Source organism: Piliocolobus tephrosceles, chromosome 15, assembly GCF_002776525.5.
Source record: "Piliocolobus tephrosceles isolate RC106 chromosome 15, ASM277652v3, whole genome shotgun sequence".
In the NCBI taxonomy this organism is placed as follows: domain Eukaryota; kingdom Metazoa; phylum Chordata; class Mammalia; order Primates; family Cercopithecidae; genus Piliocolobus; species Piliocolobus tephrosceles.
The window spans coordinates 21,764,552-21,788,830 of record NC_045448.1 but is presented as its reverse complement, the minus strand read 5'-3'; the positions used below and the strand labels follow the sequence as shown (position 1 = coordinate 21,788,830).

The 24,279-nt window shown below is 35.1% G+C and overlaps 1 protein-coding gene across 5 annotated transcripts in view; it reads right to left on the bottom strand.

Annotated features, from left to right (window-relative positions):
* The window catches only part of ATAD2B (ATPase family AAA domain containing 2B), a 214,028-nt gene that overhangs the window by 72,684 nt on the left and 117,065 nt on the right, over positions 1-24,279 (bottom strand). For 3 of the 5 annotated variants that reach the window (XM_023230104.2, XM_023230100.2, XM_023230101.2), the window contains exons 19-22: positions 17,313-17,498; positions 8,455-8,590; positions 5,990-6,186; positions 2,782-2,941 (exon numbers count right to left, since the gene is read on the bottom strand). In XM_023230104.2, coding sequence (XP_023085872.1) covers positions 2,782-2,941; positions 5,990-6,186; positions 8,455-8,590; positions 17,313-17,498 — 679 coding nt within the window. The remainder of the gene's footprint in view (positions 1-2,781; positions 2,942-5,989; positions 6,187-8,454; positions 8,591-17,312; positions 17,499-24,279) is intronic. The other 2 variants (XM_023230102.2, XM_023230103.2) reach the window with 1 other exon arrangement.

Sequence of the window (24,279 nt, the reverse complement as noted above, 5' to 3'; positions counted from 1 at the left end):
AAACAGAGAAAAAACACTAAGTGATGGAATTATACATTTTTAATGTTCTTCTTTGTTCTACTTTCATATATTTTTCTATAAGATATATATAAACTGGGTGCACTGGCTCACATGGGTAATACCAGCACTTCAGGAGGCTGAGGTGGGCAGATCACTTGAACCCAGGAGTTTGAGACCAGCCTGGGCAACATGGCGAGACCTCTTCTCTACAAACAAAAATACAAAAATTAGCCAGGTGTGGTGGTGTGTGTCTGTATTACCCAGCTACTGGAAGGCTAAGGTGGGAGTATCCCTCGAGCCCAGGAGGCAGAGGTTGCAGTGAGCTGAGGTCACACAGCTGCATTCCAGCCTAAGCAACAGAACAAGATGCTGTGTCCAAATAAAAAGTGTGTGTGTGTGTGTGTGTGTGTGTGTGTGTGTTATATAAAATAACTCAAAAACAGGTAAAGCAAACAAACAACAAAACTACAAGAGGCAAATAACATAAAGCTGAAAAACTGTTACATACAAAGTCCAGCTACGCAAAATTTTATTCTGCCTCTTAACTTGGAAATTACTGGATTGGTGCAAAAGTAATTGCAGTTTTTCCCATTAGAGAATCTGTGATTTAGTATGGTTGAAACTGAAGCAAAAAATACCTAATTTCATGTGAAACTGAGAAATCTAAGTCATTTTACCATATGGCCTGGGTTGAGAAGCTCTGCCTCAAAATACAGATACAAAACAAAGCACCGGCCAGGCACCATAGCTCACACCTATAATTCCAGCACTCTGGGAGGTCGAGAGGGGCAGATTACCTGGGGTCAGGACTTCAAGATCAGCCTGGCCAACATGACAAAATCCCATCTCTACTAAAAATACAAAAATTAGCTGGACGTAGTGGCACATGCCTGTAGTCCCAGCTACTCGGGAGAGTGAGGCACGAGAATCACTTGAATCCAGGAGGCGGAGGTTACACTGAGCCGCTATCACGCTACTGCACTCCAGCCTGGGTGACACAGTGAGACTCGGTCTCAAACAAAAAACAAAACAAAGCAAAAATTATATTCTAACTATCTTTAGGTAACAAAAACTTAAATGAATGTTTTAAAAACAAGAAGCATTTTATTTTTAGTATTACTTATCAAATAAATATAATTCTCAATAGAGTGAAAAAGCAAAAAGTGGCTCCTGACAGCCAGGAGTTGGCCTGGCACTGTCAGCTACGCCTCAGGGTACTACAATTAAACATAAACAATTTCACAGAACACTAATATCAGACAAGGCCACCCTGTGCCCATGACGGGTCAAGAGAAAAATTAGACCACTTTGTCTAATCATGTCTAAACACAGACAAAACATGAACATTGTCCTGACCACCAAAAAAAAACAATAATCAGGCTGGGCGTGGTGGCCCAGGCCTGTAATCCCAGCACTTTGGGAGACTGAGGCAGGTAGACCACTTGAGGTTACAAGTTTGAGACCAGCCTGGCCAACATGGTGAAACCCCGTGTCTACTAAAAACACAAAAAATTAGCTGGATGCGGTGGCAGGCACCTGTAATCCCAGCAACTTGGGAGGCTGAGCCAGGAGAATCACTTGAACCCAGGAGGCGGAAGTTGCAGTAAGCTGAGATCATGCCACTGTACTCCAACCTGGGCAACAGAGGGAGATTCCATCTCAAAAAAGTAAAAATAAATAATAATAGTCAATGACCAAACACAATCCTGACTAATATGAATGACTGCTGTTTCTTTCTTTTTTTTTTTTTCTTTTTCCTTTTCTTTCCTTTTTCTTTTGAGAAGGGCTATCACTCTGTTTCCCAGGCTGGAGTACAGTGGCATGATTGCAGCTGACTGCAGCCTCAACCTCCAGGGCTCAAGTGATCCTCCCATCTCAGCCTCTCAAGTAGCTAGGACTACACATGTGCAACCACCACACACAGCTGATTTTTGTAATTTTTTGTAGAGGCAGGGTTTTGCCATGTTACTCAGGCTGGCCTGCAAACTCAAGTGATCCACTCGCCCCAGTCTCCCAAAGTGCTGGGATTACAGGCATGAGCCACCACACCCAGCCAATTGCTGTTTCTTTATCAATCATAGCTTTAGCCTTGCTCCATTTTCTTGCCTTCTAGGTTCTTAAAATTATTCCTACTTTCCAATAGCATCTAATCCACTGCAAAGCCCCACTTCCTTATACTCTAACCAAAATCACTTAACACAAGCCCAAATCTTGTATGGTTCCCTATGACACATATTCTCCCTCAGTATAATAAATCACCTCATCTTGTTTCACTGCAGATCTACTCCTGGTGGTATTCCAGGATATATCTGTTATCAACTATATAACAAAAGTTGGGACTATACACTTGAATACAGGATGGATTAGGAATAAAATACATAAAAATATCAACAATCAAAAGAATAGATAACATTATACATAAAAGGATCTTTTGACACATAAACTTATCCTATCATGGATTCCCATGAATTCGAAATTCCCAGTGTTTATCAGCACTGTGATTGTTGACTAATAAATTTTCAATTAAATTCTCAAATCACAATGTAAATATAAAAAGTAGAACGTAAATGAAGAAACGAACCCCTGAAAATAATACCTATAACTATACAATTCTCTAAACACATTATTTTTATGTAGACTAGCAGTTTCTTATTAAGAAGTTTTGAAAAACAACAGGTCGTGAAAATTAATCTATCTAGAACATAGGCATGACTTAGTATTTAAACGGTAAACTGTCTTCTGACTGATTATCAAGGGAAACCTTGCCCTATGTATCCTTACCTCCTGGGTCCTTGTCTGGATTATACTCTAAAGCATTGCTACAGATGAGGTCAATATCTTTCAGGAAATCCTTTGCAGTCAGGTAATTATGTTTATCAATTTTAGTTATCACTGTTGATAAGTCCATTGGTTCCTTGATTACTTCAAGATAATCTGAAACCTAAAACAAATAAGATATTTTAATAAAAATTAGTTCTGGTTTTTCGTATCATCTCAGTTCATAAAACACAAAATAAAAACAAAGTTCTTTAAAAATTAAATCTAAATATCAAATAAGTAATTTATAAAGATAAAACTGCAGGGCTATTTATGCTACCAAAGTTACTATCGGCCATACTTTCCATGAAAGCTTCAGTTTCCAAGTCATACCTAAATCAACTCTGAAATGTTTCTGTTCTTAAAATTTGAAACCATGTCTGTTTTTTTTTTTTTTTTTTTTAATCCTTTGGGCATATCTGAGAAGAGAATGTATGGACAAAAGTACCCAATGAGCATCAATAAATGTGACTTCAAGAAAAAGAAAAGGAAAATAAAAAGCAAAGACTTTTCACACTATGAGATAAGTTATTTTGATAAATCTCTTTAAATTTTCAACAAAAGTTTTCTTTTTCAGTTTTCTAGAGTGAACTATTTCATGGAAAGTATTTTCCACTCCTTTGGAGTCATCACAAACATTTAGAGTCAATTACATAAGAAAATTAAGTATAGTTTTCCTAACCAGTATGAGATTTGCTGGATTTGTCTCTAGGTATAAAGAAACCTACAAACAAACAAACAAAAACAAACATGCTGCTTTCTGTGCTGATTTTCTGTGAGATAACCCTAAACAAGAGATATTACGTCTTGATCTGCCCAATAAATTGTGTATCCCCGACCAATAAGAAAGTGCTAGCAACTTATGTATCTACTGCCTTCCCCAATGCAAATCTCAAATCAAGTAAATAGGTTTGCTATAAAAGCAGTCTTAGGAGTAATGTCTAAAATTAGTCCAGGAAAGATTTCTAGGGAGATGGTTAAGATCTGCTCTATGATCGTAGGGTTAGTTTTCTCATAGTTTCAGAGGGCATTGATACCATTATTTTTAAATTTATGTATTCACACACACGCATGCACATATACGTAATTTATATGTTTTTTAATGTTTAGGATTACTTATAAAAAATATTAAGTAGAAGTGTATGTGTGTTTTAATTCATTTTTCACCCTTTAGGAGCTGAAAAACCAGTCAATCTCCCTATAAGAGAAGTAGCAGAGGTATACTGAAACAAACTATCTCAGAAGATATTAGCTGGATTCCTAGTTCTGGTATTTGACACAAATGCCTGTGTACAAGTGGAAACTGTTTTATAAACTAAAAAGCACTCTAAAAGGTATATTATTAAAGACTATGTTACCACCCTATGCTTAATTTTAAATTTAACATTTATTTTCTAAAGTTTTGTCTTCTCTGCAGTCTGCTTTGGAATTTGATAAAGTTTTCAGACACTTTAAATTCATTAGTTAAATAAAAACTTTAGTTTTAGGTTATCTTATTTCCTCCTCTCTATCCTTCCCAGGGAATCCTATGTTTTCAGCTTAAGAGCTGAATGAACCTGAGAAGAAAAACAAAGGAGAAAACAAGAGAAGCATAAGCCTAAATAAAATATTTATCTGACCAACATTTTCTATCCCTTTGTACTACCTTACCATCATTTATAAAACTATTACAGATGGCATTTGAAAATCTGACAAATCTTTTCTGATTAGAAAGAAAAGAGTTTTCCTGAGCAAAAGCAAAACTGGTTTACTCTCAGCATGGGAGGTTGAGGTGGGGGCAAGCCCTTATCCTTTAAGAAGTGTTAAGAGTCCAAATATACCAAATAGGGGAGTGGAAGGAAGGGCACGCACCCATATCACATTTATTTAAAATAATTTTTTAATCAGCTGATAGTTTTAAGATTATCTAAAAACACTATGAGGGGGGGAAATTCCCACAAATATAAATGGATATTTATTAATTAAAAAAGCAAATTAGGCATGTCCTGTTATCCTGTTGGAAAGATATAAAGTAGCTATGATAATGAATGTGGGCTTTGAATTTTAAAAAACTTTCAAGTCTTGGCTATGTCACTTGCCAACAAGTCTGTTTCCCCAGCTGTAAAGTAAGAATAATAATAATGATCCTACAAGGTTGATAAGAGGACCAAATGGAAAACAGTGTATTGTGGATAAAGGTACAAATAAAATCAGTCTCTTTATTCCAAAAAGGGGGGAAAGTATTTATTTTCAGACTTGCCGGGCGCGGGAGGAATGTAAATGCTAGCTCATTCTTCCCAGCAACAGATGAGGTAACAGTTTCAAAGGAATCCGCTCAGGTCCGAAAGCACAGATTTCACAATTAGGATACAACATTAAACTCTGAATCACTCATAATTCAATTATTTTTTTAAAAAAAGAAATGAATAAAAAACTAAAAACACCAAAGCTGTTCAAACATGGAGTCTGAACTATAAGAAGGAGGCCAGTAAAGATTACACTGTGTTCATCCACACACTACATTATCCCAGGATAAAACAAAAACCGAAAATGTAGTTGACAGTATTGATTCCCAAATGGAAAATTTCTTTTCTCATCATCACAAACCATGCTCCCACAAGCACACAAAATAATACACATATAAAGTGAGAAATTTTCCACTGGGAGCAGAGAAAACCCTTAGAAAGAAAAATAATTTAGTTGCACAGGATGTTTTAACTTCAAACAGCAGCCCAGCCACAGGCATTTCCAAAATATGAAAGACAAAGAAACTTCAGGTTTTTAGCTACCTCTTTTGATGAGGTAAACATAATTTGGGAAATGCTAGTATTAACTGGTATTGATTGGTTAACACCAATATACTCTTTGAGAGCAGAATTTATCCTGGAATAAAAATAGTCTAGTATGGATATTTGACTAAGGCAACTTTTAATCCTCTTCTTAAATCGAAGAGTAAGAGACCACAAAGATTAATAATAATTAAGAGGACATATATAAATTGGTTGCTAATTTCATCCAAAAGTCACCAGATATTTGCTGATGACATAGGTAGTTATCACATGGATTAAAATTTTATAGGCTAGGGGTAATATTCATCCATGCCTTTGCTTTTTTTTCCTTCCAAAAAAAGATGTCAATATTTTTTTCTTTTAGCCAGTTCAACTTCACTGTTTGCACACTACTGAAACAAGACCTCTTCAATATCCACCGGTTTGCTGAAGATGTTAAAGCGTTTATCTGTGGCCAGCCTCTTGGTTACATCCCTGAGAAACAACCGCAATTCTCTTAAAGTATTTTCCTCCTGGTCCTCCATTCGATTTTTTTCTGATTCTGATAACTGACGAGGTGGAGAAGGTAGTGCAAGAGGAAGCACTTCCATAGCACAAAGAGCTAGAGAAAACAGAAGAAAATGTTAAGATTCCAACATGATGGGCCAGGACCCTTTTTTGGCATTCTCTCAAAACGTTCTTTAAAGAAAAGAATTACAAATACAGTCATGTGTTGCTTAACAACAGGGATACATTCTAAGAAATGTGCAGTTAGGCAATTTTGTCATTGTGTGAACATCATACGCGTATACTTGCACAAACCTAGATGGTATAGCCTATGACATACCTAGGCTATATGGTAAAGTCTATTACTCCTAGGCTATCAACCTGGACAGCATGTGACTATACTGAATACTGTAGGCAACTGTAGCACAGTCATATTTGTGTATCTAAACATAGAAAAGGTATAGAAAAAATACAGTATTATAATTTTACAAGGCCACCATCATACACGCAGTCCATCGTTGACCAAAATGTCATTATGCAGCGCATGACTATATGTGTGAAACATGCAAATCCAGCAAGTAAAAATTTGCATAGAAACAAAAAGGGAATAGCTTCACTTTACAAAATAACTCACAACAGGACCCCTTTAAAAAACAAAATAATTTGATTTTGAAATATTATATATAACTTACAAGAAATAATTCAAATCAACACAAATATCTCCAAGTAAAGTATTGCATACTGATTTTCTCAAGTCAACCTTGTTTAAAAACTGCTTCTTAAAATGAGATTGCCTTATATGCATAAAAATTATAATGGGCAAGTAATATTTGATCCTTCCTATCCCCAAAAGAATTCTGATTTTAGGCAGGTCCCCTGACCTCATATTCTGAGTACAACAGAGTAGGGACAGTGAATGGCACCTGCAGGAAGGGAGGGGGGGAAAAAAAAGAACAAAAAAAGGAATTCCACGGTCATGAAGGAGATGGAAAACCAGTCCTAAGTGTTATATGTAAAATCCATGGTACTCACTACCTATCCTAAGAAAAACCAAAAATCTTCTTAAAAGGTAAAGTATTAACTTTCCTAATTATAATGTTCTCTAATTTTAAAAGACTTCCCTGATATCACACTAAAGCTCAGAATTAAAATTCTAAGTATTTTTCACTGATTTCTAAACAGCTCCTAAGATGAAAACTGAAAGTCAACAGAAACAACTGAAAAAGAATATCAATGGTAAACACAGAAAATTCAAATCTATGAGATTAAAATATATCTAGAAGCATGAAAGACTGAAATAAATCATTTTCATAATGAAATATTTAGATTAACAGGAAGCAACAAAATAAACATAAATAAGGCATAATTTACATATTAAATTTCCCAAGGTTTTGGGAGGGAAAAAACCAAAACTACAGCAATTTGATAGGTGTTCATTTTTAAAACACCAATAAAATTTGGAAAGGAGCCACTAAAGAACAATAAAATTATTAAAATGTTACATAATATAACCAGTGAAAAACAAAGCAAAAATAATATGGAAAAATAAGGACTTGGCAGGGATGGGGAATGTATTGAGTATCCTCCAAGAAGGGCTCTAAGAAACATAAAAGATGGAACGAGGGTAAAGAGGCTTAAAAACTTTTACCAAACAGGATTGTTACTTCCTAGAAGAGGCTGAAAGATTAAGCAAGTAGATCTTATCTTTTACACATCTTTAAGATTAGGAAAATGAAATCTCTTTTGAATGACTTAGAATGCAGCCCTTACTATGTCAAGGAACTAAAATCTGACAAATTCTTGAGGTACCTCTTAAAGCTCAATTCTTGAGTCTAAAATTATTGAGTCCAAACCCAAGAAAAATCTAACACTTAAAGCCAGAATAGATTTTCAAATGGCTAGAATAAAATGTTAAATGTAATGGGTCCTAAATAAGTCTCTGAAAAGTCAATCAATAAATAAACTAGAAATGGCAAATGTTCTACCCAGCCCATCAAATCTACCATGGCCCAAAAAGTAATGAGCACAACACCTGGTGTTCACAACCTGCCAGTTCAAGTCCTGGGTACTTACTGTGACTAAAACATAGGAGAATTGAAGACTTTTTTCTATGACTTTTTGAGCCCCATAATGTGAAATCTACCAGAGGAAGTGGCTGAAGTCATAAGAAGAAGTCCTATTTAGTAAAGCTTTAACAAGGCTATACTTCCCAATCTCAAGTCAGATGAACACAATGGACACTTCCACATGTCATCTAAAGATAAACAGAACCTGACAAACTCTCCTCACTTCCATGAAGAAAGGGCTAAAATAAACTGACTCCAAGAAAGGGCATTTCTTAACTCCATCCCCCCCATTTTCCTAAAGGCTTTACAAACTTTACCAGCATGTTTCCTTCGTGGTGGAGCCATTGATGCCTGATTGAGAATCAATTCTTGAAAAAATTTTCTTCTGTCTTCTTCAATAGGCCTTTGAATATACAAGACCTCTTCATACTGTATTCTAAAGATACATTTAACCTACACATATACACACACACAAAGACATTAAATATATAAAGAATTAAAAGCTTACATATCATACCAAATTGCAACGTCTTCATCTTCCAGTATCATGTTCAATATTCATAGACCATTCACATGGGGTTATAGTTAACCTAGTCCTAGGCTATGCTGTTGAAGGGTTAAACCTCATGGGCTAAACAGGAATGGTAGAATGTCCAGTTGCCCAAGTCATTAATGAATGATATTATATATCGAGTAAGAGTCATCAGATAATAGCAAAAAGGATAGCTGGTTGTAACAGATGGCAACAATCTCAAAGGGCTTTTACATAAGAGCTGAAAAGTAATTACTTAGAATCTATAATAGAGAGCTGGAAGAATGTTAACACTGCCATCTCTTATCCTCATATTTCTTTGTATTCCCTATTCATTGACTTCCCTTCCTGTGCTCTTTCCCTACCAAGTCTATTTCACTGTAATCTCTGGAATCCTGGTTCCACTGCAAATAAACCATACCTCTGGTCTAGTTTATGTTCCATTACACACTCCAAAAAGATTAAGCCAATTATTCTCATATCTTTCAGCTCCATCCACTTGGTGATTACTCACCTCTTCTGTTTACCTACTCAGACTTTGACCCCAGGTGTCCACCTTCCAAGATATGCTGTTTGAATACTCTTTACCTCATCCAAATTTGTCTACTATGGCATTAAACACTGTATTTAATTTTTATGGTTTTTCTAGAATGTCTACTTTCTACCTTCTAGACCCCACACTCCCTGAGAACAGAGATCACTTCTTATTCATCTGTTTTCCTACACCTATCCCAGTGCCTGGTATTTAGCATGCCTAATAAGCATGTACTGCCTTGTGATTTTGTTACCCAGCCCAAATCAAATTGGAAACTGCAAATAAAAAAAGGGACAAGGTCACTAGTATGGAAAGATATACCAACCATGACACTGAGAAAATATGGATTAGAATCAAAGACATCATACTCTTGCCCATTTAGCCACACGTTTGTGGTCTAAATTTGAGTAATTCATTGAATTTGTCATTTCTAACCACTTACTGGATTAAGCCTATGAACTGAACCCTTAAAAATTCCATAAATATTATGTCATTCAATCTTTATAACAACGAGGTAAGTATTATTTCCTCATTTTACAGACAAGGAAACTGGGGCTTAGAAAGATTTAAGTAGTTGGCTTAAGGTAATAAAGTGAACAAAGAAAATTAGATTATATAAATTCTAAATGCCTTTTCCAGCTCTGAAATTCTAAAAGAAGAAACAATGAAAGGTAAACATCAGAATTCAAAAACTGGATGGGGAATTATTTATCTCAACCTAAAGTCAAACCATTTAAGTTTATAAAATCTCACCTTGTGTCCTGCCAGTGCTTTTGTAGACTACCTTCATGCACAGTTCCCTCCAACTCTTTAATCTATGCTTTGCTGGCCTTTCTTTGAAAATTCTGGAAGTAAGTTTACTACTGAACATGTTTTGTATGCCAAACATCATGCCAGACACTGCAGTTACAAAACTAAAGAAAATGTGTTTGTTCTCTGCTGTCAAAGATCTTAGAGTCTCAGAAGAAAAGCATTATGATACTATGCTGGGAGTACTATAACAGAGGTAGCAAAACACAGAGAAGAGATCTTGCAAGGGATGAAAAGACTCTAGGTAAGATGTAGCAGAAATCACTTACATCAATTGGGTCTTGAAAAATAAGTAGAACTTAATATCCTAGACGTACCATGATTTCGTTCAAGAATGGCAAAACATTTCATTTTAACTATTCTCTCTGATAACTTTCAAAACTATGTTAACACTTTATGAATACAAAAGCATACCAAGAACAGGCCTACAATAATCCATGGATATTCTTACCAGGTGACTACCAACATCTCTGAATCCAACATTTTATAAGTGGGATAAATTATACTTCTCTAAGTTCACTCCTAACCTTATCTTCTGACAGTCCTAGCCTCAAACCTCATGCTGTACCAAAGACAAGTCTTCCATAATTCCCAGAACAAATCATGCTGTCTTTCACATTGGTTCACACTGGTTGTGATACATACTATTCACTCATTCCTGATCCCTTCTTTAATGCACCACTCAAGCTGATGCTTTCTGTGTGATGCCTTCCCTAACTTTCCCAGACGCACTTAGGCACACCTTCCAGTATTTATCATTAAACTTTTTTTGAAAAAAGAGTTCAATAAAGTTCAGTAAATTTTTACAGTTGTGCAGCCATCACAAGCACATTTTAGAACATTTCCATTGCCCCAAAAAGTTTCCTCATGCCTATCTGCAGTCAATCCCCACTCCCACTCCCATGTCCCAGCCTAACAACCACTGATAATGCTTTCTGTCTCTAGTGAATTAGTGAATTGCCTCTTCTAGACATTTCGTATCATACAACTGATAGTCTTTTATGCCTGGCGTTTGTCACTTAATACTTCAGGTTTTTCCAAGTTGTAGTATGTATTAGTATTTCATTCCATTTATTGCTGAATAGTATTTCATCACATTTTGTTTAACCATTCACCAATTAAGGAACATTTGGATTGTTTCCACTTTTTACTAGAATTAGTACAACAACTAGAAACATTCCCATACAAATGTCTTTCTGTGAATGTATGTTTTCATTTCTTTTGTGTAGATAACTAGGAGTGGAATTGCTGAGTCAAACCATAAATTTATGTTTAACTTTGGAAAGTGGCTGCACTATTTACAATCCCACCAGTAGTAAATAAGGACTCCAGCTTCTATATCCTATCCAATACTTGGTATTGTGTATTTTTGATTCTAGCTATTAGGATGGTGTAAAAGCACTTTTTTTTTTTTTTTTTTTTTTTTGCAGCTTTTAATGGCAAAAAACTCTTGCCCCAACCTATACTTTAGTGGGTTGCAGTGGTATTTCATTCCTGAATGACTGATAATGAGCATCTTTTCATATGCTTATCATCCATTTACACATACTCTAAGGAACCTCGTATAAAAGGAATTATACAAAATTTGTCCTATGACTAATTTAGCCTAATGTCTTCCAGCTTCATCCATGTTGCAACATGCATCAAAATTTCCTCCTTTTTAAGGCTAAATAATGGTCCATTGTATATGTTACATTTTGTTTATCCTTTCAACTATCGATGGACACTGAGGATGTTTCCACCTTTTGGTTACTGTGAATGATGCTGTCGTGAACATGGGTGTACAAATACCTGTTCAAGTCCTGCTTTCGATTCTTTTGAGTAAATGCCTAGAACTTGATTTGCTGGATCATATGGCAATTATATATTTAAGATAACGTCATACTGTTTTCCACAGTGGCTATACAATTTTACATTCCCACCAGCAATGCAAAAAGGTTCTCATTTTCCCACATCCTCATCAACATTTGTTAATTTCTGTTTTTTTAATAATAGCCATCTTTTTTTTTTTTTTTTTTCTTTTGAGACTGAGTCTTGCTATGTCGCCCAGGCTGGAGTGCAGTGGCGCGACTTCGGCTCACTGCAAGCTCTGCCTCCCGGATTCCCGCCATTCTCCTGCCTCAGCCTCCCAAGTAGCTGGGACTACAGGGGCCCACCACCATGCCTGGCTAATTTTTGTATTTGTAGTAGAGACGGGGTTTCACAGTGTTGGCCAGGATGGTCTCAATCTCCTGACTTCGCGATCCGCCTGCCTTGGCCTCCCAAAGTGCTGGGATCACAGGCGTGAGCCACCGCACCCAGCCTAATCTGAGTTTTCAATGCCCTTACTTGATTTTTCTACTTGAAGTTACTGATTTTCCTCTCCCAGGTCCTACCATAAACCTAGAGACACAACTACATGAAACAAGATGACAAAATGCTATATGTAATCTTATTTTCATCAGCATAGTTGAGGAATATTTCTTTAAATAAAATTAATTTCCAATATACTGAAGTATATGATCTGAAACTTGTTCATCATAATTTAATAACAAAGCAGATACTGTGAATGTCTTCAGAAATAGAAGTACAATTCTGGCCAAGGTTTATAATCCTTCCTACAAATACCTCTACTTTATCTGCTTCCTCCCTTAAGAGTCTTTTTTCTGTGCTCAACCTTAAATTAGCTCTCTTCTCTAATTCTCCATAAATATCTTGCAATTCCCATATATCTCAACTAAAATTCTCCAAGTATCTTCAGAAAGGGTTTATAAAAGTAAATTTACTTACACTATAATTCTGCATGGTTCTCAAGTGGTCAAAAATTTAAAGAAAAAATATTTTAAAAGAAAAAGAATTCTGCAGAAAGGGAGTGAGGCTGGGCAAGGGTTACATGAATTCTATGTGATGATTCAACTGTTAGTTCCTTTTTTCATGCAGCAAACTTTTACTGAGTAATTCCCATGTGTTAGCACTGTGCTAGGAATGGGAGAAATGATGGCTAGTAACACCTGAAAGAGCTAGTGGTCTAGAGACCAGAGGGTCACAAAGTTTTGGTCTCAGGAACCCAAAAAAGCTTTTATGTATGTGAAAAATATGTTTTTCCAAAATATAGAGAGAACATAAAACACATAAAATATAAAACAAAATTTAGTGAGAATAGTGCCACTGTTTTATCTTACTTTTTTGAGACAGAGTCTCACTCTGTCACCCAGGCTGGAGTGCAGTGGTGCGATCTTGGCTCACTGCATCCTCCACCTCCCAGGCTTAAGCGATCCTCCCACCTCAGCTTCCTGAATAGCTGGGACTACAGGCACGCGCCACCATACCTAACTGATCTTTGTATTTTTTGTAGAGATGGGTATTTCGCCATGTTGCCTAGGTTGGTCTTGTACTCCTAGGCTCAAGTGATCCGCTTGCCTCAGCCTTTCAAAGTGATAGGATTACAGGCATGAGCTACCACACCCAGCCAGCACTGCTTTAAATGTTTTCAATTCTCTTTTGTGTCTGGCTTAATGGAAGACCACTGGATTCTCATTTCTGCTTCTGTATTCAATCTGTTACAAATATGTTGTTTGACTCAAGTATATGATGAAAACCCAGACTCAGCAGATATGTAGTTGGAAATGAAACTTGCTAATCCCCTGCAAAAGTCTTGGGGACTCCTCAGGGGTCCTTGGACCACACTTTGATAACAGCTGGTCTGGTGCAATGATTTCTGAACTTTTTCGATCAAACACCTCATCAGTAAAAAAATCTGAAAATATTCCCATCACTATATGCATATTTATTTAAATATACTATTTTGCTAATATACTATTCGGAAATAATATATTATAAACCATATACACATGAAATATACTGTACTATTAAATATACTATTTTGCTATACTATTATTAAATATACTATTAGCAAAACAGTATATTTAAGAGTACGGTATATTTTTTGTGTATATAGTTTATAGTATTACTTATTACAAACCATATACACATGAAATATTTAATACGAAAAATAAAAATGAACAGAAATGCTAATGTTTTTCCCAGTATACTAACGCACCGAGTACAAACTCATTGTGGGGACTACTGAACTACGAGAGACAGATATATACAAAGAGACGCAAGAGAATGTCAAAGAGGTTCTAAAAGATGAACTTGTCATTTTGTCCCACTAATAAGACACGAATCATGGAAGGACTAATTATTTTGGGGTTTTCTTCTATTTTAAAAATAAGGTAGGGAAACTTCCTTCTCCTTCATCTGTGAATAATGGGGTTTATTTTCTGATTATAATGGTATTTATTATGGAAGATATAGAAAATAATAAAAAACTAAAATGACTATAACCTTTACATCCACAGATAATTACCATTAACATTTCCATGTGTATCCTTCTAGTTGTATATTTATAAACTAGAATAATAGCATACATATTGATTTATTACCTGCATTTTTTAAAACAATACATTTAAACACATTTTCATGACATTAAATTTTCTTTTGTTTTTTGAGACAGGGCCTCACTCTGCTGCCCAGGCTGGAATACAGTAGCACAACTGTGGTAATAGGCTATTTTTTTCTCCAAGAATTGGTTTTGTACTGCCCACTATCTACTTCATTTCTTCCATAGATCTGGCAACTTGCTAACCTACAGCTACTTGGTCTGCAACTCTCTGTGCTGCTCATTCATTCACCAAATATTTATTAATATGTGCTAAATATTAGAGACTACTATCTTAGCTTGTGACCTAAAGAAAGCAAGCAGGCTAGGTGCAGTGGCTCACGCCTGTAATCCTAGTACTTTGGGAGGCCGAGATGGGCAGATCACCTGAGGTCAGGAGTTCAAGACCACCTGAGGTCAGGAGTTTTCAGTCTGGCCAACGTGGTGAAACCCCGTCTCTACTAAAATACAAAAATTAGCTGGGTATGATGGCAAGTGTCTGTAATCCCAGCTACTCGGGAGGCTGAGACGGGAGAAGCGCTTGAACCTGGGAGACGGTGGTTGCAGTGAGCCAAGATCATGCCACTGCACTCCAGCCTGGGCGGCTGAGTGAGACTCCGTCTCAAAAAAAAGAAAAAAGAAAAAAGAAAGCAAGCATTCTAATGGTAGACTTGAAATTAAAATGAAAGGCTTAGCTGGACATGGTGGCTCACACCTATAATCCCAGCATTTTGGGAGGCTGAGGCAGGAGGATCGCTTGAGACCAGGAGTCAAGACCAGCCTGGGCAACATAATGAGACTTCGTCTCTACAAAAATAAGTAAACAAATAAAATAAAATGTAAGACTTGGGAACAGAGGAAAATTTCCTACAAGCTATTAGTATAAAACATGTTATATAATCAAAAGAGAATTCCCATAATCTTCAGCCCACAAATATGATATCCATGATAACTTTAATAACTATATATAAAGACAAAAGCGAGAGGGAAAGGAGCTGAAATTTCAGAATTCAATGCTGGCAAATTTCTAATATTTTAGATAGTAATTAAGGGTATTGGTAAATAAATACTGAAAAAGTTTACTAGTCAGTAGGCTTTCTGAATCCATTAAAAGTTATGACAATAGTATAACATTGAAAATGTATATGATATAATGTTAGCTTTAAAATACTAAACCAACAGTAAAATTACACATGCATATGGGCAACAGAAGTAGGCAACATAAAAACTGCTTATCAAGAAGTCAGGCTCATAAAACATTTATTTAGAAATTTTTCAAACAATATAGAGGGAAAGTTTCAGGGAATATTCCCTATATATTCCCACCTAGAATCCTTATTTATCCCACATTTTAACTCTTCTCTTTCTTTTTATAAAATTATAATAAAACTGAGAAACAGGATCTAACTTGTAAAGTGGCTCCTAGGTTATATCCAGGTTCAGGCCATTCTTCTAAATCAACTTCAGCTGCATTGCTATTTTATAATACTAATACCAAATATTTAATAGCTCCATAATTTCAAAAGAAATTCACATATACTGTCTCACACTGGTAATGACCCTGTCTGTTATTATCCACATGTCACAGATGAAAATGAAGCAATTATAGGTTCAAGTACTTATCTAAGATCAAAAGACTAGTAAGTCAATACCCTGGTTTTTCTAACTCTTGCTACATACAGCATTCTGTTAAACTTTATTGGACTCTATGATAAACATTTTGATTAGTGGTCTTCATATACTATCAGATACTGAATAATCAAAAATAAATTACTCTACATTTAATATATTTTCCTTACAAAAAGCAGTAAATTATACAAATCTATTTTAGCAAGATAATGAAAGCTAAAACATAAAAGAACTCAGTAAACAAACACTTTAATCATAAAATTCTACATAATCAAGATTTATATTATAGCATTTAAAACATGTAAATCTTTTATATAAACATCATTCCTACTTTGTCTCCTGGGAAAAATATTTCTAAGCATTTCTAAAGGAGAGTATTTCAAGATCTCGTAAGCTCGGGGTATTAAAACAATTTTTAAAAAATCAATTTCACTCAAGTAAGATGATCTACTAATTTTTTCTGAATCAACTGTGATTTTACCTTAGGTATGAACTCGAAGTTAGATTTCTGATTTGAAAAATACGCATATTAGAAATAACATTCATGTTAACATGATGCCATCAATGAAAGAGCTGAAAGGTCAAATCTCATCAAATGACCTCACAGATGATAAGGATGAGAAGGATCTAACTGATAGTGATATAGCCACAGTTGTCTTAGAAAGCTGAGTAACCCTTTTCCAAAATGCTTGAGACTAGATGTGTTTCAGATTTCAAACATTTTCAGATTTTAAAATATATGCACATATATAATGAGATTATCTTGGGGATGGGACCCAAGTCTAAACAAAATTCATTTAAGTTTCATAAAAATCTTACACACATAACCTGAAGGTAATTTTACACGTTTTTAATAATTTTGTGCATGAAACAAAGTTTTGACTGCAACCCATCAAGTGAGGTCAGGTGTCAAATTTTCCGTTTGTGGCTTCATGTCAGTACTCAAAGAAGTTTCAGGTTTTGAATTTTTTAATCAGAGATGCTGAATCTGTATATATACATGTCAGGTTCCGTTCTAAGCATAAATTATCTCAATCTTTGTAACAACACTGTGGAATACCACTATACCCAAAAAGAAACTAAAACTTAAAACAATAAATAATTTATCTACATCACACAGCTAATAGGCAGTTACACCCAAGATATAAACCCTGACAGTATTGATTTTATAATAATTAAAAGGTATCCAATTTACAGGGTCAACTATTTTAGAACAATAAGGAAAGATAAATACTTAATCAGTACTTACCTCTTCAGGCAGTTCACTGTACATGGTTTCAGAGGTAGACAATAAAAATATAGGTGAAAATGATGGTATATCTTGTAGCAATGTCAGAAAAGTTGCTCTCACAGTTTCACTGACAGCTTCCCACCAATCCCCAATGTGAGGCATGTAAACAATACTAGGTACTGTTCTTCGAGCTTCACGAAAAATCTGATTAAGGAAAACAAAAATCTGATTAAGGAAAACAACCAGCATTAAACAACTCAAATTGATTATTCTAAAGTCTACCCAGTAATCTCCAAATATATGAAATATGTCAGGCCTATTACAGTCATTAGTTTCAGCCTCAAAATTTAAGTTCAAGAAATGATACACAAGCCTTACACAGCTTCAGTCTACCCTTGCTCCACCAAAAAAAGTTATGTTTTGCCCTTTAATTATTCTTATTCAGTATATATTAACAGTAGAAGGTATCAAATTGCTCCACTTATCTAGCATGTAAAGATAATAAAGCAAAACACCACCATAAACTTTACACAAAGAATAACAACACAGCTTACATTTTTGAGCACCTTGACTAAAATCATACAATATATAAATTAATCATTTTAACCAAGATGTACCACGCTAGAGCTTAAAATTAATGAACTACCTGCTGAACCAGTCATTCACCTGCTCCCATTATCTTAGTTCAATATTTTATAAAATAGTCACAAAATACTCTAACTTACCTAAAGAGCAAATGATTAGCAAAGAGCTCTGAGACACTTCCATTGTTAGAAAATACAAAATCAAGTTTTCCTCAGGTGTTAAAAAGAGTCTTAACCATAGTTTCAATCACGCTCTACAACACACACCAATAGGGACCAGGTTGGCTATTAGTAAGCTGCCAAGCTGAATTAATGCCCCTTACTTATTAAGTCGACAGTTTAATATCACACCAACAAATTCTGACATGTTAATAGGACATTTCTCATTATCTTTAACAAGTTGAACTATAAAAATCTTTCTTCCATTTTGAGAATTCTATTCCTAAAGTGCTCTACTTATTTTCTCTTATTTTTAACACATTTCAATTAGCCTATGTAATATACAAGATACAGAAATAAGAATTAAGCTGGGCGTGGTGGCTCACACCTGTAATCCCAGCACTTTGGGATGCCGAGACAGGCAGATCACTTGAGGTCAGGAGTTCAAGACCAGCCTGTCCAACATGGTGAAATTCCATCTCTACTAAAAATCCAAAAATTAGCCAGGTGTAGTGGCGCACGCCTGTAGTCCCAGCTACTCAGGAGGCTGAGGCAGGAGAATCGCTTGAACCCGGGAGGCGGAGGTCGCAGTGAGCCGAGATCGCACCACTGCACTCTAGCCTGGGAGACAGTGAAACTCCATCTCAAAAAAAAAAAAGAAAGAAAGAAGAATTTAATATTTAAAATGATTGGGATTATTGGAAACTATCCTAAGAATCAAAAGTATTATTTTTCTTTAATGAGTAAGCTTACCACTTACATACATTTCTTAAATAGTGTATTTTATACAGCTTTCAACCTTCTGTGTAAAATAAAAGATACTGCCAAATGAATAATAAACCAATTGAAAGAGGCTCAAATAGTAATTGGAAAAAATGTAGATGTTATGATCACTCACATCAAAAGTAATATTTGCTCCTTCCCTTCCTTAATATTTGCATATCCACCAATCCAGAACAGTTGTACAGTACAACTCCTTCAGGACTCTCAAATTTTGACCTTTTCTGCAAACACGTACCCTCCTATCCTGGATCTTGGAAATCCAAGGATTACTTTTTTCCAAAGTTCTTGTAGAAAATTCATAAGAGAAAAACAAGCATAAATATTGGCAAAAGGAAAGAACCATGCAGAAGCACAAAGGCAACTGAGGCATTTATTTAAAAAAAAAAAAAATTACATGCCACCCAAATCAGGCATGGTTACATGGAAGACAGTGACCAACTCCTTTTGTCACTTTACAGTTCCCCACTCTGTGCTGGTAAAATGAGAGACAGTCAGCAAAGAAAGAAAGGTGATCATATGAAAGACTAACCAACTATAGGTTACTAAGAAACCTCACAAAGCCAATCACTTAACTCGGCCATGCAAGCTACCACATACATGCCCAGGGTATGAGAGAAGACAGGAAAACATGCCTTTAAAAAAATGAAATTTTGCCTTTGATTTTAGTACTTCTAGATTAGATTTTCCAGGAACATGTGCTGAGAACATCTAGCCATTAAAAAATATCAAAGAGGATGAGCAAAGCAACAGAAGGTTAAGTGATAATAATCTGACAGAGTCAGAAGTTAACTACAAGTATCTTAACTGTATTTGCAAGGGTGAACTACATACAATCATCACCAGCTCTAACAGGTGAGGTTTGTTTTTTTTCTATTTCTTTTTTTCCTCCAATTGTCTAAAAATTAACATGATATTGAATTCAAACTGAACATGATATCGTATTGACCCCATTTAAAACTTTAGAAATTTTTCCACATTTCCAAAAAATTTCTTATTTTCATCTCATCTTCTCAAAATCAACAAATTGAACGTGACATCCTAGTGGTCCAATAAAAAAAATCTGGAGGCTTTTTACTTCCAAAGCCTTTAAGAAAATGTCCTTCTTGATAAAAAAAAATTTTTAACTATATTTGAAAACTTACTGGGGAAAAAAAATCAGGCAAGTCTAAGATGAACATGGAGAAATAAAAAGGCTTCGCCTTTCTGATCTATGAGTTTACATGAATTGAGAATTAACCTAACTACATGAAATACCAACACCTATGAAATATTTTTGTAATTTTTCTCCTAAGCCTTTAGAGGAAAACCATCCTTAATTTCTAGAAATACTAAAAAGCACTATTAAAACAAGCTTTGTTTTTAAATCCTTATTCTATGTCATCTCAGAATATTAAAATAAACTTTTATATTTTCTTTAGATTTATAACCAGTCTGTTCTAATTTCCATTTTGTAATAAAAATTCAAAAAGAACAGAGTTTGAGAATAGCATTTAAAAATTCTTAGCATATAAGCAATAGGAAAAAAAAAAGTTTAATTCTAGTATGACTTTTTTCTGTAATATAAAAACAGCTCTTGAGCAGTTTGCTGGTAACTTTTAAAGTGTGGAGTAAAATACACTCTGTGAAATCAAATACCAGATAATTCAGAGTAGAAAAATATAGCCTAGTTTCAGTGAAGCGGCAACTGGCTTGGGAACAAGTGATGCCATTTGAGAACTAGAAAAATACTCACCTATAGGGTGTCTTGGATTGGTGGATGTGCAAGGTGTAGTAGAAAACAGAAAAACTGTTATAGAAAAAAAAAAAGACAGTAGGCCAAATTACTGAACCAACCGTTTCAAAATACCTCTGACATGACCAGCACTCTTGCACAAGTAAAATGAACAAATACCAGCATATGTGAACTGTTCCTTTTGATTCTTTATTACATTATACTCCATTTCTTTCTGACCTCCTTCTTGACAAAGACATCATAAGGACCTTAGATAACAAATTTTTTAAAAAACTTTCTTTATTTAAAAAAAAATCACAAACTACTTCCTCTAAATATTAAAGATATTAAAGGCAAAAATCAGGTCACTGAAGTTAGAAGCAGCCATTCAAGGAAGCAGTCATGACATAAACTGCACTTATAGTTACAAGAGTTCTAATCATCTCAAAAGCTAAACTTTGAAGTCAGCATTTTAGGCATCAAATTAAAATGTTCCATCCATGAAAATTTAGTGTATTTTTAAGTTAAGAATTTGTAGTCCCACAACAAGCCATTTTCTTTAGAAAGTGAAAACTATACAATTTTTAAACCCAAATGTAAATGAAGCAGAAGGCTCAAAGCCACTTTTACCTGCCTAAAGAGGGCAATATAGAAAAGAAACAACTTTTGTCATCAAGAAACTTCCAGAACTTGTCTCAGTCACTTAATAGTATTATAAATATATTAAAATTATAAAACACAGGTAAAAGAAAAATGTTGGGAGCTACAACATCCTCAATGTTTATAAAAATTAAAAGGCACTAATAAATAAGTTTAATTCTTTGTGCCATGCTATCAGAAATTATTAAAATAAATAATATCTGTGCATTGCTGGTGGCTTTATTCCATTTTTATCCCTTTACTCTATCTATTTATATTCCCTTTATCTAAGATTTATTGGGAATCTCCTGTGAAAAGAAAGCATGTCTGGATTCTAAAGATTCAGGATTCAATAAATAAGGTACAAATTTCTTTACACGCACACAAAATAAGCCTGTTATAAAACACATCTGTACTAGTTACTGAACTAGTTACTGAAAATTAGCATTTTATGAAAATTAAATCACTTGAATTCTTTTTCTTTTTCTAATATTTTCATTCCCTAAGGACTTCAAGAATTTCAGTAAGTATGATACACTCCAGGTCAGGATAATTTAACTTGTCTACAACTCAAAAAAAAAATTATTTTTTAAGTGTTGCTATGGAAAAACTCAGATATCCATGTGAGCAAACACAAAAGCATCCAAAGTATACACAGACTCCTACAGAGAAATCCAGAAATCTATAAGCACAAACACAAGAGCAACCAAAGTATACACACAGGTAAGTACATTAATACCTTCATGCTATTCAACCAAAAAGAATTTCCCCTGGGAAATTCTAGATAACAATTTCTCTCTGGGGAAATAAATGCATTTAAATTTTCACCAAGAAAAGACCTTATTCACCTTTTGAAATTATTCCCAACACCACATAGTACCTAAACTCCAAAGCTTTTCAGACCATATATAAATGCATTAATTGAATCAAACCTGTCTAATAATTAAAAAGATAAAATACAGCACACTTAGCAGTCCCTTTTTTCCAAACCAACAATAGAAATATACAGGAGGCAAAAAATTATCTTTGAGGATGTCAGAAAAGGAGAATCATAGTTTTGTTTTGTCTTTTAAGAGTGTTAATGCCAAAGGTCTTTTACTACCAATATTAACATCTCCTGCCTTGCTGTAGGACTCAATAATTACTTGTGAACTTAAGAGGGCAACCATAAATCTTCCAGGCTATACCAAGGGTTCTCATTCTCCTTCCAAAGCCCTTGGAAGACTGTGAAATGCTCAGTAACATATGTGTGTACACACACGCGCATGCGTGCGCATTTGTTTCAGTAATAAATGTTGGACTAATGTCTAGTGACCAGCTAAAGTACTATAGCTCAAAGTGAAAGCTATTGAAAACCTAGAATAGTAATATCTGAGATGCATTTTTACAAAGTACAGATTTCTGGGACTCATTCCAAATTGAGTGAATCACAATCTATGGGCGTGGAGCCAGAAAATCAGAAATTTGTATAAGTACACTCAGGTGATTCTTATGCACACTAAATCTTAAGAAACAGTAAGAAAAACATTGCTTTTTAATATAGCAGATACTAACTCTGCCATTTTTTACTCCAGTTGATGATATTAATCAATAGCTGAGTCCGTCAGAAGGAGAAAAGAAAGTTCTGTCATGTATATTCCAGTGCATGTATGTTTTAAAGGACAGACATAAAATGAAACATGATCCCCACAATATAAAAAATATCAAGTAGGGGTCTCCCACCTTACCACATATATACATACAGCCCTTTAAAAGTGATTTAAGATTCCCTTTAAGACTGCCTTTCATGTTCATGTTACACTACTAAATACCAAACTTAATTGATATTAGGTATTTTAGAGCCTGGGGAAAAGAGAAAATATGCAAGAATAACTTACCAGACTAAACTCTTATATTACACATCGATTTAGAGAGAGAACTCTGAGTACAGGAGGACTAGCTCCCAAGAAAGGTGAAGCAAAAAGGAAGAAATGAAAAGGAATACAGAACAGAAGAAAAGATAATCTTTTTCAATCTTTCCAGTGTTTCACCACCTGACTCATGCACTCTCTTCCCTACAGCTTTTGTACCCACTTATAACCTGGTTTGCCAACCTCTACCAATTATTTTAAAATCCCTCTTACATTATATAACAACTTCTTTTTGCAGAATTTGTTAGCAAAGACAGTGTTATATTTATGAATGTAAAATAATTTTAAATATGCACTTAAGACACATATAATCACAGATTAGCCAAGACATCCAGTCTCTGGCCAGTGTTGCAGATAGAGTGTGGGTGTCTGCTATCAAGACTGCACTTCATGGCTCAGGTCCTGGCAGACTGACTATCCAGGAGTCACTCTAGAGTAAGCTCGACTTCTAACCCAGAAGCTCTTAGGTATACACTGAGAAGATGAGATGCCTTAATGTACTAGAGAAAGTAAAATACAACCAAAATGATAGTGAGTTTTTGTTGTTTTTCACTATCAAGTGACACCTCTCTCCTTCCCACCAAAACAAAACAGTAGTAAAAGACAAGAAGTATACAAGAGACCAGAGGATGTAGAATTCAAAGTTGGCCAAGCAGGATTCCGAAAGATGTCATGAAAAACATCAGAAAAAAAAAAAAGAAAAGAAAAAAAAAAAATCCTGTAACATCAATATATAGTTCACTACAACACTTCCTAAGTGTTTCCTTACCTTTACTTAAATAACACTAAACCAGTAATGTTTGTGAATATATATACAAATTAGCCATAAGGAACAACTATAAACAAAAATAAAAAAATATTTCTCACTTTGAAACTATTTCTCTTGGCCAGGCGCAGCAGCTCACGCCTAGATTACAACCAGCACTTTGGGAGGCAGAGGCAGGTAGATCACCTGAGGTCAGGAGTTCAAGACCAGCCTGACCAACACGGTGAAACTCCGTCTGTACTAAAAATACAAAAATTAGCCGGGCATGGTGGCGGGTGCCTATAATCCCACCTACTCGGGAGGCTTAGGCAGGAGAACCTGGAAGGCGGAGGTTGCAGTGAGCCGAGATCACGCCATTGTACTCCAGCCCAGACAACAAGAGCAAAACCCTGTCAAAGAAAAGAAAAGAAAAGAAAAGAAAAGAAAAGAAAAG